This window comes from Hemicordylus capensis, chromosome 3 (genome assembly GCF_027244095.1).
Source record: "Hemicordylus capensis ecotype Gifberg chromosome 3, rHemCap1.1.pri, whole genome shotgun sequence".
In the NCBI taxonomy this organism is placed as follows: domain Eukaryota; kingdom Metazoa; phylum Chordata; class Lepidosauria; order Squamata; family Cordylidae; genus Hemicordylus; species Hemicordylus capensis.
The window spans coordinates 36515196-36529372 of NC_069659.1; the positions used below are offsets into that span (position 1 = coordinate 36515196).

Sequence of the window (14177 nt, forward strand, 5' to 3'; positions counted from 1 at the left end):
AGGAGTGGCCCTTCCATGAAGCCAGGTGAGGCTGTCACCTCAGGCAGCAGATTATTGGGGTGCCAGCAGGGCAATGATGCCCCCCCCCACAGCTGCCATCAGACCAGCAGTACTGGACCAATCTGACCCTTGCAAGCTTTGCAGTGAGCACCTCTCCTCATACGCCTTGCAAAGCTTGTAAGAAACACAAGGAAAGAAGAGGAGGGTGCTAGCAACCTTCCCTTTCCTGTGCCACTATTAAAACTTGCAAAGATTGGCTTCGAAAGAAAACTTGCTTGCTTTATTTGTTTGTTTAGACCGTAAGCCCATTGGGGACAGGGAGCCATTTTATTAATATCTATGTAAACCACTTTGGGAACTTTTGTGGAAAAACAGGATATACATATTCATCCTATTCGTTTATTTATGGATTTGAAATATTTATACCCCGCCCCTCCAGTATACTACTGCTCAAGCCGGCTCACAACATTAATAAAATACATACAATGTGAAATAAAAGATTAATAAACGAGTTAAAAGACTAGAAGCTTTCCCAGACAGTAGGCTTTACTGAGGGTTTACTGTGAGGCTTGACTGTAAGTTCGAAGTTGTCCCCAAAAACCGATGCAAAAAGTGGATGTTTTTACCCTGGATATAAATTGGGCTGCATTCTAACGCACAGTGAAAAACCTGAATCGTGTGTGAAGTGTACCCCAATAGCTCACAGGGACTTTGGGGTAAATTTGGCCAATAAGTGAACGCACACCATTCTGGAGGAGATGTGAACTAAAAGCCAGGTGTGAAAAACTCCCAGCTAAAATAACATTTAAAATTACAATTGTTAAAAAAGTTTCAAATTAGAAGTTATTAATAAAAAGCTAAAAACTGAGAACTATAAAAACCTACCAGCTGTAAGCAGCAGATAAAATATTTAAAAGCCTCTTTTAAAAGGTGTGTTTTTAATTGTGGGTTTTTTTAAAACACTGAGGGGGGAGCATGGCGAAGCTCTTCGGGGAGGGCATTCCAAAGCCAAGGGGCCACAACCGAAAAGGCCCCATCTTTAATCCCTGTCAACTAGATCTCTCTTAGTGGCGGGTCCATGAGCAGAGCCTAAGATGCCGAGCGGAGGGCACTGTCAAGTTCATATCGGTGAATATGGCCCAACAGATCCGTAGCTGGCCATATTCAGGACCATGTTATTGACCCACCCTTCCTGGGTCATGGGCCAAGGCAGCATTTAGCATCTCACCTCAGGCACCACAGTACCGAGGGCCACCCTTGGCTTTAGGAGCTACAGGAGCAAGAACAAACAGTCTTTGGATCTGTACATCTGTTTCAAAAGACAATGAAACTACTTTTGCCATTCTCAGAGACAAGTTTCTATGCAACAAAGATAAATCAGTGCAACCAAGAGACAAAGACTTTGTGCCTTTATCCGAGAGAAAACATACTACTGGTTACGGCTCCAGCCTTCAAGAGAAGTCTGAGCGATTCAATGGGAACAAAGACTACTGATCATTTTGAATTATTCCCCATAAAATACTCCCTGAGCATAGAAAACCTAGCATTTATATGCATAGGGAGGTTTATAAAGGGACAACACTGTTCATGGCTAATGCTTTTGTTTATAGGATGCCTCATATGTCTTGCCATCTTTTCTTCCAACCTAGCATTGCATCACTAAACAAGTAAGATGGATAAGTTTCCACTCCTAATGGTTCTAATTATCAGAGAGAGAGAGAATTTAGGACTGACAAGAGGAAGTACTTTTTCACATAGTGTATAATTAATCTATGGAATTCTTTGCCATGGGATTTGGTGATAGCCACCAACATGGATGGCTTTAAAAGGAGCTTAGACAAATTCATGGAGGACATGTCTATCAATGGCTAGTAGTCTCAGGGCTAAAGGCCACCTCCAGACTCAGAGGCACGATGCCTCTCAATACCTGTTGCAGGGGTGCAACAGCAGGAGTGAGGGCATGCCGTCACCTCTTGCCCACCCCAGAGGCATCTGGTGGGTCACTGTGTGGAACAGGGTGCTGGACTAGATAGGCCTTGGGTCTGATCAGTGTTCCCTCTAACAAGGATTCCCAGATGTTGTTGACTTCAACTCCCAGAATCCCCAGCTGCAATGGCTTTTGCTTGGGGATTCTGGGAGTTGTAGTCAACAACATCTGGGAATCCTTGTTAGAGGGAACACTGGGACTGATCCAGCAGGGCTGTTCTAATGTACACACACATTAGCACTGGCTCAGCATTAGTCTGGAACTCTTCAGAAGCACTGGTGCTACACTGGTGCTTCTCCCACTGTACCTGTGCTTCATTAGTCAGGATGTCAGCCATTGACTTTTGTCCATATATTCCACCCACTATTATCCAGGATTGGACATCAATGCAACAGTACAACGTCTTGTCAATAGAAAAGTAATTTTTGGTAGTAGCCGTGAGGCAACATTTGAATCAGCTCTCCAAAATCATCCCTTCTTATGACAGTCTGAATAGGGTCTCAGCATTATCATCTACACACTGCTGTTAAATAACTCCAGAGCTTATGGAGCAGGCCTGCTCAACGTTGCCCCCCCCCGCCCCCAGTTGTTTTTGGATTACAACTTCCATAATCCCCAGCCACACTGGTCAATAGCCAGGGATTATGGGAGTTGTAGGCCAACATCTGATCACCTTAAGTGGCACAGCAGGGAAATGTTTGATTAACAAGCAGAAGGTTGCCAGTTCAAATCCCCGCTGGTACTATATCGGGCAGCAGCGATATAGGAAAATGCTGAAAGGCCATCATCCCATACTGTGCGGGAAATAGCAATGGTAAACCATTGCCATTTGGGCGCCTGTATTCTACCAAAGAAAACCACAGGGCTCTGTGGGCGCCAGGAGTCGAAATCCACTTGATGGCACACTTTACTTTAATAGGTCAACATCTGCTGGAGGGCCGAAGTTGAGCAGGCTTGTTATGGAGGCTTCAAGGACCAAAGCCTTCTCAGGGAAAAAAGGGTTCTTCCACTCCATTATTACTAGGGTCACAGGAGCCACAAGCACCCTCCCAATCAATATACTCTGAGAGAAACGTTTCAGCAGGAATCAGAAAAGGAAATAATAAAATTCCAGTACCTATAACGTTAGGTCACCTAATGGTGCAGTGGGGAAGTAACCTGCCTAGAGAGCAGGAGGCTGTTGGTTCGAATCCCCACTGGTCTGTTTCCCAGACTATGGGAAACTCCTATATCAGGCAGCCATGATATAGGAAAGATGCTGAAAGGCATCATCTCATACTGCGCAGGGAGAGACAATGGTAAACCCCTCCTGTATTCTGCCAAGAAAACCACATGGCTCTGTGGTCGCCAGGAGTCAAACTGAGGAGGAGTCAAAACTTGTGCCCCCCAGATGACCACAACTCACGCACCCACACAGATGCTACAGCGGCATTCTTCACTGCTGAAAGTGGAAGCTGGCGCCTTCACATACACTACAATGCATTGTAAGAGCAGTGGAGAGGCAGCCCTCAGTACTGCAGCAGCTCTCTTCTCCCCGGCCCCACAAGCCACAGGACTGCATGCTAAACATGGCTGCCAGCTGCCTGGGAGCAGTTTAAAACCCTGTGGCAGCTCAGACAACTAGAAAAGAAGGTGGGACAGACTCTGTTTTCCTCCTACCCCACTTTTAACCTGGGTAGCGTATCTGAGCCACCCAGGTTCAGAATTGTTGAGTCAGGAGGTCTCCTGGCTCCCCAGATGACCACGAATTCCTTATTTGCACCACCACAGTCATGGAGTTAACCATGTCCTACCCAGGAACCTGTGGTCATGAGAACAGGCTCATCATCTACCGTATTACACCAAAGGATCTTTAAAGTGATATATCAAGCTCTTCCAAAAGCAAAGAAAAGAGGACAAGATTTTGAACAGCAATCAAGTCCATCCATAAACCCAATTTCTTAAAATAGTCTGTTTTTAAAAAGCTCAGCTTTACAGTGCAGTCATGTGAAATGGGGTGTGTGTGTGTGTGATATTATTTAATGAAAATAAATTGATGGTTTCACAGTTTGTTTGTTTGTTTGTTTGTTTTGTATACCGCCTAGTATAAAAATTGCAAGGCAGTGTACAGAATTAAAACATAAAATATAAAACATTAAAATTCACAAAAAGATAAAAATAATAGATTAAAACACATTAAAATTTCATAGTTAGTGAATCTTTAACTTCACAGCACATTTCCCCCAATATTAGCATCCCTAGATTATCTCTAGATTTATGGTGTACGTCATTTTCACTTAGAGTGCATTTGAAATGTGTCCCCCCCCCCCTTTATTTCATTATGGCCCAAAGCTGTATATCTTATCTTAAAGAAAATGATGAGCAATGTGTTTTTCACACCAGCCATAATTAAAATGTCAATTATAGGAAGTGATGTCATTGATATCAGAAAGTAAATAAGAACAGAAGATATATTTTCTTGAAACACTAAAAATGAATAGTAGTAACGTCAGTAAATTAACAATTTTTTTCATGGAGACTAGAAATAAGCTTAGATCATGCTGCAATCGTTGGAAGTTGTAGGGTAGATAAATATAGACAGGCCAATGCTTGTGCATTCTAATCCTTCACTGCTTCCTGGTCCTTGGCATGGAATCTGCATCATGATTGCCTGTATTATAGTTGAGAGTGGATGTCAGAGTATACTGGGAAGGATAGCCAAGCTACAACTCTCCTTACTGAAATGTCTACTGTCTCTTTAATTAGATATTTGTGCATGCATGTGAGCAAATGATGAGACTAGAACTCTGATAAGGCATAATTCCATATCAGATTTACCTTATACCACCACATTCAGAGTCAACACTGACTTGACGGCACTTAATCAATCAATCAATCAATCAATGCTCTAATGCCTATAGGTCACAGCTACAACAGCAGCCTGATGGCCCATACCAAGCTCTTTACAAACAAGAAGAGACAACCCTTGGTCACAGGAATATGCTCTCCAAGAAGAGGTGGAGCAGACAACACAGCCCGCCAGGAACTTCTCCTGCGCACTTCCTGGCTGGAATTAAGGCAGGGCTGCACAGAGTGCAGATCTGCTTTTACACATATCCTCTTAATTTCAATGGAACCAGTAATAATTGCTGTAGATTAGTCTGCAGGAGGTAGATTAAAGTGACTGATGTTCACATATATTTTATCTTTATACATCCATAGATGAAGTGTCAATGGGCCCCCTTTCCATGTTACTATTAATAGCTGGCTGATTCCCGACAGGTCACATTTACTTCAGCTAATGCTCCTACTTAACATTTATTTAATGCCAGTTTTGTACTGTACACAGCATTCTGCAGGACATACCTATATGCCACAGGTTATTCATTTGTTTTACCATTTATATACCCCCCTTTCTGAAATAAAGCAGTGAAAGCAGCGTATATCAAAAGAATAAAACAAAATTAGAAGTACAAAAGAACCTACATAAAACCACAGCATTAGAAAAAAGCATAAAAACAAGGCGAAATGTAACACGACTTACATGCAGTTGGCCATGACATTCCCAAGAACATTCCCCCACTCTTGTCTTTACACAGCAGAAACTCTACTTTCTAGCAGGAAGTTACATTGTAGAGGCATTAACAGCACTGGGCAGAGACTTAAGTCATTAATAGATAGAAATGAAATTAAGAAATAAAGTCCTTAATTTCATGATGTAGCAAATTCAGACCAGATTATGAATGTCTTTCAAAGAAGTCCTCTGCACAAGCTAATCAAATTACAGTCCAGAAGGCAGCTGCCATTGCACCCTGCATAAGGAGAAAACCCCTTTTCTGATACATATCATCATCTTATAAAACAAAAACCTGCCCAAATGAAATTTCACCCCAAAAAATCATGTTAGGAGCTTGAAAAATACTTGGAAACAAAATAGATGAGGTTAGGGCATTTTCCAAATTTCTGACTACTGCAGCTACAAGATTCCCCTCCTCTCCCATTTCTGTGGATTTAGATTTTGCTTCAGACCACATGAATGAGTTCCAAAAGGGAAGACCAGACTACAAACTGCTTCTTAAAATCAAACGCAAATATTTATTTCCTCCTAATTGTATTTATCTTTGAATATGCAACTTTGCACCATCTTGAGCCTTGCTGGGGATCTTAATACTAAAAGTTTCTTGCTCGTTTCTTTGCATTCTACAAATATTTTTGCTCTTACCTTCCATGTGATGGAGGGGCAGGCTGCCAAAGTGAAGGTAACTTTCTCCGTCACCACATTGAATGTGACGCGGAACATGGTTCGTATTCATGTGGTTCCAAGGCCCAGATTAGGACACAGAATTTCCCCTGCTTGTTGGCTAGCTTCACACTTCCATGCCGCGCTGATGCATTCAGCACCCCCTAACCTATTGATCCCAGCAGAAGCTTCAAAGTGCTACGAAGGCCCCAGTTTTCCTTGCAGCCTTCCTTCGTGTGTGTGTGTATGAGAGAGAGAGAGAGAACTAATCAGATTAGCTGGTTTTACCAGTCTGAGTTGAGACTAACAGGTTAGCCAAAGCCAAACAGTTTGCGTGGGGGAAGGGTGAGATCTGGATAAACAAATCAAATTGGCGCATTTATTAAAGCAGAAGAAACAGACCTCCTTTGAGAAACGCTCCTTTGTGTCTCCTCTCGATGCGAACACAGAGCCATGACACGCATTGTACATTTTGACATGCTGCGCAGGCAGCTGAATTCCTGTATGCCTATCTTAACTTTCAACTGCTCTTCAGTACTGACAAAGTCTACCAAAAAAATGACCTTTAAGAATGGGTTATGGCTGTTGCACAGAGAAATCTCTCTCTTGGCAAAGCTATAGGCATCCCCATATGATTAGCTCCACTCAGCATTTCTCAGCATTATTTACAATTGTTAAAAAGTACATGGGAACAACTAGCTAACACTAGTTCATTCCCTCAAGTATACCACTAGAGGAAAAACGTACAGCAATTCCCAAGAAAGTTGTTTTAGCATGTAATGAATAAAGTAAGTAGTACACGCAGCCCCAAAATACCGTCCCCAAAAACCAATCCAGCCAATGATTTTTAAATTTTGGTGCAGATTGTGAACCAGCACATTTGCTTTCATTAGAGAGCTGCCACATTGGTGTCTTCCAAATTCAAACCTGAATTTCTTCTACATTCCATTAGTGAGTGTGCAGGATGAAGTGAAAAGAAAGGGGGATCATAGATAGATAGTAGGAAAGCATCAGAGCGCAGAAATAATGTAATTTTAATTTGCATTTTTGTCAGCGTTTTGCTTTGGAAAAAGCTTCACTTATATTTCTTTATATTTCTCTTGCAGACTACCAGTAGACCACAGTTTAGAAGCCACTTATTGCAATATTACTTTGATTAAAGCTCTGCTTCCAGGGCGCTTTCCAGACTAGCTGCTCAACAGCAGCAAAATGCCTCTGTTCAGGCAAGTCGCATTCGGAACATAAACAGCAGGGGGAGAAGTCTCGCAGCAACTAACAACCTGAACAAACAGCAATTTTTTCACACCAGATATATGACATCCTTGCTCTATAGCACGGCGATTAAATTCGCCACAAGGCATTGGAAATGTGAATGGCACCCTGCTGTCCATGTTGGGACTGTGGTGTCACGATGCAGGAAGTGTGGAAGCACACTTCCGAGATTCGTCCTGACCCCATTGTAGGGTCTAGTCTGGAAAGCACCCAGGTTTTGTACTGGGAAAGTTAGTGCTTTATAAAGTGGTGCTAACTTCCCTGTAATCTCTCTCTGCCTTGTCCCCTTCTTCCAAATGGCACTTTCTGATCCTTACTCATGCGTAAATTCATTTGAAACAGCATTGTTATGGCTATGCCACATCTATTTGCAAGTAAATGTACAGTCAAACAATTATAAAATATTTGTAAAACCTTAAGTGGCGCAGTGGGGAAATGCTTGACTAACAAGCAGTAGGTTGCCAGTTTGAAACCCTGCTGGCATGTCGGGAAGCAGCGATATAGGAAGATGCTGAAAGGCACCATCTCATACTGCGCGGGAGGAGGCAATGGTAAACCCTCCCTGTATTTTACCAAAGAAAACCACAAGGCTCTGTGGGTGCCAGGAGTCGAAATCGACTTGACAGCACACTCTGCCTTTTACCTAAACGTGTATGATCCCCTTTATTAACAAGAAACGTTGCTTCAGGAGTGGAGTGGAGCAGATACAGCCAGTTTCTTGTTTGCAATGGATACATAAATGTGCTGCTGCCATTATAGAAATCAATACTATGAAGCTGTGGTCATATCTGCAGAGGGCTCAGACTACATGCTAAATGTATCTACCTGTATATACCGTACTTATTCCCGGAGGCACAATTTGTGTTCCTTTTGTAATAGCATGTGAACTAGCCTCAGGAGGAGGAGGAGGAAGAGGAAGAAGAAGAAGGACTCCAAGCTAGTGCTTTTCTCCCCAGTGCCTTTTCTGCTCGGATGTGGGGCATTCTGCAGAGACCCCCGAGCCTGGTCAGGGGTCTACTCGTGTGTCGCCAGGTGGTTCCCACGATCCATGGGAAGCTGGCTAAGCTCCCTTAGCCTGCTTTCTGTGGATCGTGGGAACAGCCTCATTATGTTCAAGATAAGTTTTTAGTGCTTTGGTCAGTTGCTTATAACCTAACTGAGCAACGAGGGACCTTTTTAAAGTGTTGATTCTCTTTATTTAGCAGGGAAAGAGAGTAACTGGCCCTATCCATCCCCAGCACAACATTCCTCCAGTGGCTGTTGCTGGTGTCCATCTTGTGTTTCTTTTTGGGATTGTGAGCCCTTTGGGGACAGGGAGCCATTTTATTTATGTATTTATATCTTTGTAAACTACTTTGGGAACTTTTGTTGAAAGCAGTGTATACATACATAATATATATTCGGTCATTGACCAGCAGTTTTACAAATACAGACATTTCAGACATGAACTAAACATTAGAACGTGTTTTGCAGAGAATATAACAGTATTTTGCCACAGTTCTAATTTTATCTTCATCACATAAAGAAAATAAAAACCTCAATAAGACATCATCTTCTCTTCCATTAAGATTTACCAAAAGGGGAGAAAGTAACTTTCCTCTGGCTTCTTCATAAAAATTGCAATGTAAAAAGGCATGTGCTATTGTTTCAACACAGCCCATGTCAAAAGGACATATGCGATTCACCAAACGAATTCCTGCATATCTGCCAAACAGAACTTCAGACAGAAGAACATCTAACCTGGCCAGCATCATGGCTCATCTGTATTCAGGAATCGTGACTACCCGAAGATAGAAGGCCAAATTAAATCCGCTGAGTTGGTCACCCATGAACAATCTTTTGGATATCTGGGAGATTTCATATTGCAACTCCATATCCATTAAGCATTGAATAATTTGGATACGAGCTCTGTCGTAACCAAGCTCCTGTACGACCTCTAATGAGTATCCACAGCGGGCCAGCTTCTCAATGGCCTCGGTATGCCATCTAAATTTAAAGGAATCCTGTTTTATAAAAGCAACCAAGCCCTCCCGCGAAAAATAAATTTTTAGCCAGTAAAGGATAATGACTCTCCATAGGCATGTCTGAAGCCTAACCATTCTGACCTCTCTTCTCAGAGCCACCGTGGGGACACATCTAGGGACAGCCAATACGGCTCTTAACAATTTAGACTGCACTCACTGCAGTGCCTCCAACAGATCAAGATTTTTAACTATGCCCAACTGAGCTCCATAAAAAAGTTGAGGCAAAACCTTTGTCGAGAATAGTTTGACCATGGCCGGATGCACCCTTAGTCTAATAATAAAAAAAGAATATAGTATAGTATAAGTATAATAATATACTTAGTATAATATACTTAGTATAATAATAAAAGAATATAGATTTAACGACTGGTTTGGCCTTTAAAAGTGCCGCGTCGAGGTGAGGTTTGTGTAAACAGGAAGAATGAAATAATACTCCTATATACCTAGAGGGCTTAACCTGCTCTATCCTCTGTGAAAGCAGTATATAAAAACTCATCCCATTCATATTCGTTTAATGGCTCTGCTTAGCCCATGCACTCCTAGCCCTTTCTTGTAAGCAGCAGGCTCAGGGATTTAACTTAAAGCTTCCATCCTAACCATTTCAGTCACCGGCTCTTTCAAGTTGCTCTAGCCAGTCATCTCATTCTTGTTTTTCTCCATTGAGGCTCTGCGCATGAGCAGTGTGGAGAGCCGAGGAGGGTTTGATGGGGAGAGTGGGCTTGGCCCACTCTCCCCATTCACGAGCACTCCACCCTCCCTGGGTGGCTGGATCAGCTGCCCACACACTTACCGGTTCCATCACCATCAGTAGGGGTGTCGGGGATTGGGGGCCGTGCAGCCCCCAGAAGTCCCAGGATGCTCCGCTCGAGTGCACGGGGCATTCTGGAGAAAGCTCCGAGCCCGGCTGCAGCCTCCCAGTCAGTGGTCTACTCATGTGTCACCACATGCCATGGCAACATACGAGCAAAAAAATTGAGGTTAATGGAGCGCTCACTCGGTTAACCTCATTTAAGGGGAGGGGGAATTAGATGGGCTAGCCGCCTTGGGAGCATCGGGTTCACCTGTGAGTCTGGTAGTTCCTACGAATACTGGAAAGCAGGCTAAGCTCCCTTTGCCAGCTTTCCAGTGATTGTGGGAATAGCCTCATGATCAGGAAAATGGGGTTAGCGGAGTGCTCACTCTGCTAACTTCGTTTTAGAGCAGAGGGAATTAAGCGGGCTAGTCACTGGCCTCCCCCACAAGCCCGGTGGTTCTCATGACCACTGGAAAGCAGGCTGGGCTCCCTTAGCCTGCTTCCCAGTGGTCATGAGAATATCCTCCTTGTGTAGAACAGTATTAAATATTGGCCTGGACACCTTATTTGAGGAATGCACATCTGTTCCACCCTCTGAGAGTATTGCCCTTTCCTTAGCACTCATTTTGCTTTCTCTTTAACAACAGTTAAATTATTCTGTACTTAGAGCTTCCAGTAAAGTGTTAGCCTTGGCCTTGCTGCCTGAGCCACTGATAATTATATAAACTTGTTGCAATTGCCCAAGATCCCAATGTGTCCTATTGCTTCCACGAATGTGTAGCAGGCCCTCAGGTTGCCAGCAACCAACAGGTTCAAGCACATATGGTAAGATCAACAGAATTTAATGGGCAAAAGTAAGAAGCAGATTTAAGGTAAAATAAATATCAGTGGCCATAAAGACACATTTTAAGCATAACAGACAATGACAGTTGCACAATTACTCTTCCCTATATAATATTTGGTTCCTCCCCCCACCCCACTCCAGAGGTGCCCCTCTCTGTGGAGAGGGAGCCCCCCCCTTCCCATTTTCAGCCAGACCTGGCATGTAGTATAGACAGTACTGAGCTAGATGGACCAATGGTCTGACTTGGTATAAGGCAGATTCCTATGTTCTTGGGGCAAGTTGATGCCCCTCAGCCAAACCTGCCCTGCAGAGCTATTGATGGGGAATAAGAGAATCAGCTATGACACTCTGAGCTCCTTGAAGGAAGGGCTAGATGTAAAATAATCAATTCAAAAACATTGAACTGCTGCTACAAACAGGAGTCTTCTATCAACTTTGCCCCCCTTTGTGAGTAGCCATGTCTTGATGTGGTGTTCCTCTGTTCCTGTTCCACGTAATTGGCTGCCACTGGCAGTGATGGGGAAAACAGATTGGGTCACAAGGCTGCCATTTTAGATGTTTGCTAAGTCTGTGCATGGCCAAAAATGTTGGATCCTGATAAGACAAAACAGTGGCACTGTGAGGAGGGGCCACATTGGCCCCTCTCAACTGTCATGTTATGTGTGTTGTGTTGGGAATCTGTCATGCCTGTTGGAGGCCTCTTGCTGCTTGATTCCCTATCCTGCTCCCTTTTACTTTTAACAGGGTGGAGGTAAGGCAAGGCTGCATGTTGCTTTATCTTCACTCCAGAGGGAGCATACACACACCTTCCATTACTTTAAAATCAGCTTTTATTCCCTTTCATTAAATTAGGTGTCTGAATAGCACAGGTGCTTCTGGGAAATTGAGTTTTCTTCTTGGAAATTGAGCCATGGCTGGTACCTAAGAAAAAAATAAGTTCCCAAGAAGAACCCATGCCACTCAAGGAAAGGGGTAAAGACACTTTCCATTGGGTCCTTGAGTGTGGCAGATTATATCATTGCTGTTTTTATCCAATAAGTTGAAGTAGAGGGAAGGAATTCTCTTTAGCAGGTTTCAGGAAGGTAACACTGTACGGCATACTGAAGTATATTTCAGCAAATGTCTATTACAGAATACAGTATATTTAAAGAACTGCTCCCTTTAAAATTGTGCCATTTTATTATGACGCAAATTGCTAGTGACTCACTTTTTAAAATGTTTGTTATTTATTGCTTCAATTACACTGTCTTGAATTGGCATAAAAACTAGTTGAATGCCAGTGCTAAAAACTGAATGTATTCAATGCCAATAAATTCATCTCAGGCATGGACACAAGCAAGTTGGATTTAGTGGTCCCTCTTTAATCGAAGCAGGATGCACCATGACTAATTGAACAAAGTCAGCATTTGAACTTCGAGTGTATCAAGTGTTGTTGTTTTTTTTAAACAATAATAACAAGAATCTAGTTTCTTGATATTTACTAGTCATCTCATCTCTGTGCTAATTTTATTTTCTTCTGAAGAGTGACCTTAGTGTTAGAGGTCAGCCACTGAAGATTTGATTGGTTAGTTCAAATAAATGTGTGATTTCTATCTTCTGCAGCTCCTAGTCAACTGCAACTCTCCTCTTTCTCGATTTTCTCCCCCTCTGGTTTCTTTTTCTTCTCTCACTCTTCCATGTGGCTTTCTGCTCTGGAACACTCTGAAGTCTCATGTCCCATGTCCTAGGCTTTCATTCTTCCTTTGGCCTGCTGCTTTTTCAGACCTTGTCTTCTCCTTCCTAGGCCCATTCTTCTTTTAAATTTCTTTTCTTAGGTCCTTCTGACTAGCTTTCTAAGATCTGATTAGCTCACCAATGGCAACCAGAGATACTTCTGCCTGCCCCACTTTTCTGTGACATCAGGGCAGCTCAGCCAATCACAGAGTTGCAAGCTCAAATCTTTTAGTGCACTAGATGGGGATGATATTGTGATGGGAATGATACTATTGATAGCAGACACTCACAGAGGTTTTGAAATGGGTCAGAGGTACACTCATCCAGTCCTTACAGTACATATGCGCCAAAATGCTTGTGCTACACAAGTGACTTGGCTTCCCACTATACATATTGAACTTAGGAAAATTGTAGGTCAGCTTCATAGGGGAAAGGCACTGGGGGGGAAAGCATCCTGGACCTTCCGGGGGCCGTGCAGCCCACAATCCCCACAGCCCCCACCGGCTCTGTGATTGCCAAGCCCGCTCTCCCCGCAGACCCAGAAGAAGCACAAGCACCCAGATCGTGAGAAGAGCTTCACTGTATAAACAGATTGGGACATACCTTTAAATGTAAATACATTACATATTTATTCATAACTAAAAGTCTTGACATTCATTCATTCATTCATACATTTATTTATTTATTTATTTTTAATTCAGAGGCCCTTCATAATGTAAGGCCCTAAGCTATAGCTTACTTTGCTTGTGCCTCAATTCAGCACTGCTTGCAGGCTTAGCTTTACTCTGGAACTTGATTAGTACAGGTGGATCTCACCGAACACAGTTCTGCTAGTTGTGAACTTGCATTTTTAAGGTGGTTTTTCACAATCCACAAAAAGGCACCCTACCTCATTGTCTGTGGATATGAAAAGGTCAAAACCCATGTATCCGCAGTTCCTAGAAGTCCAGAAATGACTGCAGAAATTTCCAGAGGCCATTTTGTCGGCAGGAGCCATTTTGTGGCTCATTTTGACAGAAAAATTTGGGGGGAAAGAGGGGGAAAAACTGCAATCTCCCCATTTGGGACTTGGGGGGGGATCACTGGACACAGGAGACCAGCAGAGCACAGTGGGGTACTTTATTTGGCCCAGTTTTGCATTTTAAGGTGGTTTTTCAGCAATCTTTTGAAGTCTGGGAACCTAACCCCTATGATCCCATAGACTGCAATGATTCATTATCCGTGGTTTAGTTACCCACAGTAATCTGGGGGAATGGAACCCCCAAGGATAATGAGGTCCACCTGTAGCACCATTTCCAGCTGGTGTGCAAGAGAGGCTATGCTCT

The 14177-nt window shown here is 43.1% G+C and overlaps 1 protein-coding gene across 1 annotated transcript in view; it reads right to left on the reverse strand.

Annotated features, from left to right (window-relative positions):
- Nucleotides 1-6445, reverse strand: part of SPATA13 (spermatogenesis associated 13) — a 236082-nt gene extending 229637 nt beyond the window's left edge. The window contains exon 1 of the mRNA XM_053312445.1: nt 6189-6445. Within this exon, the coding sequence (XP_053168420.1) occupies nt 6189-6266 (78 nt within the window). The 5' untranslated portion in view covers nt 6267-6445. The remainder of the gene's footprint in view (nt 1-6188) is intronic.
- Between the last annotated feature and the right edge of the window lie 7732 nt (nt 6446-14177).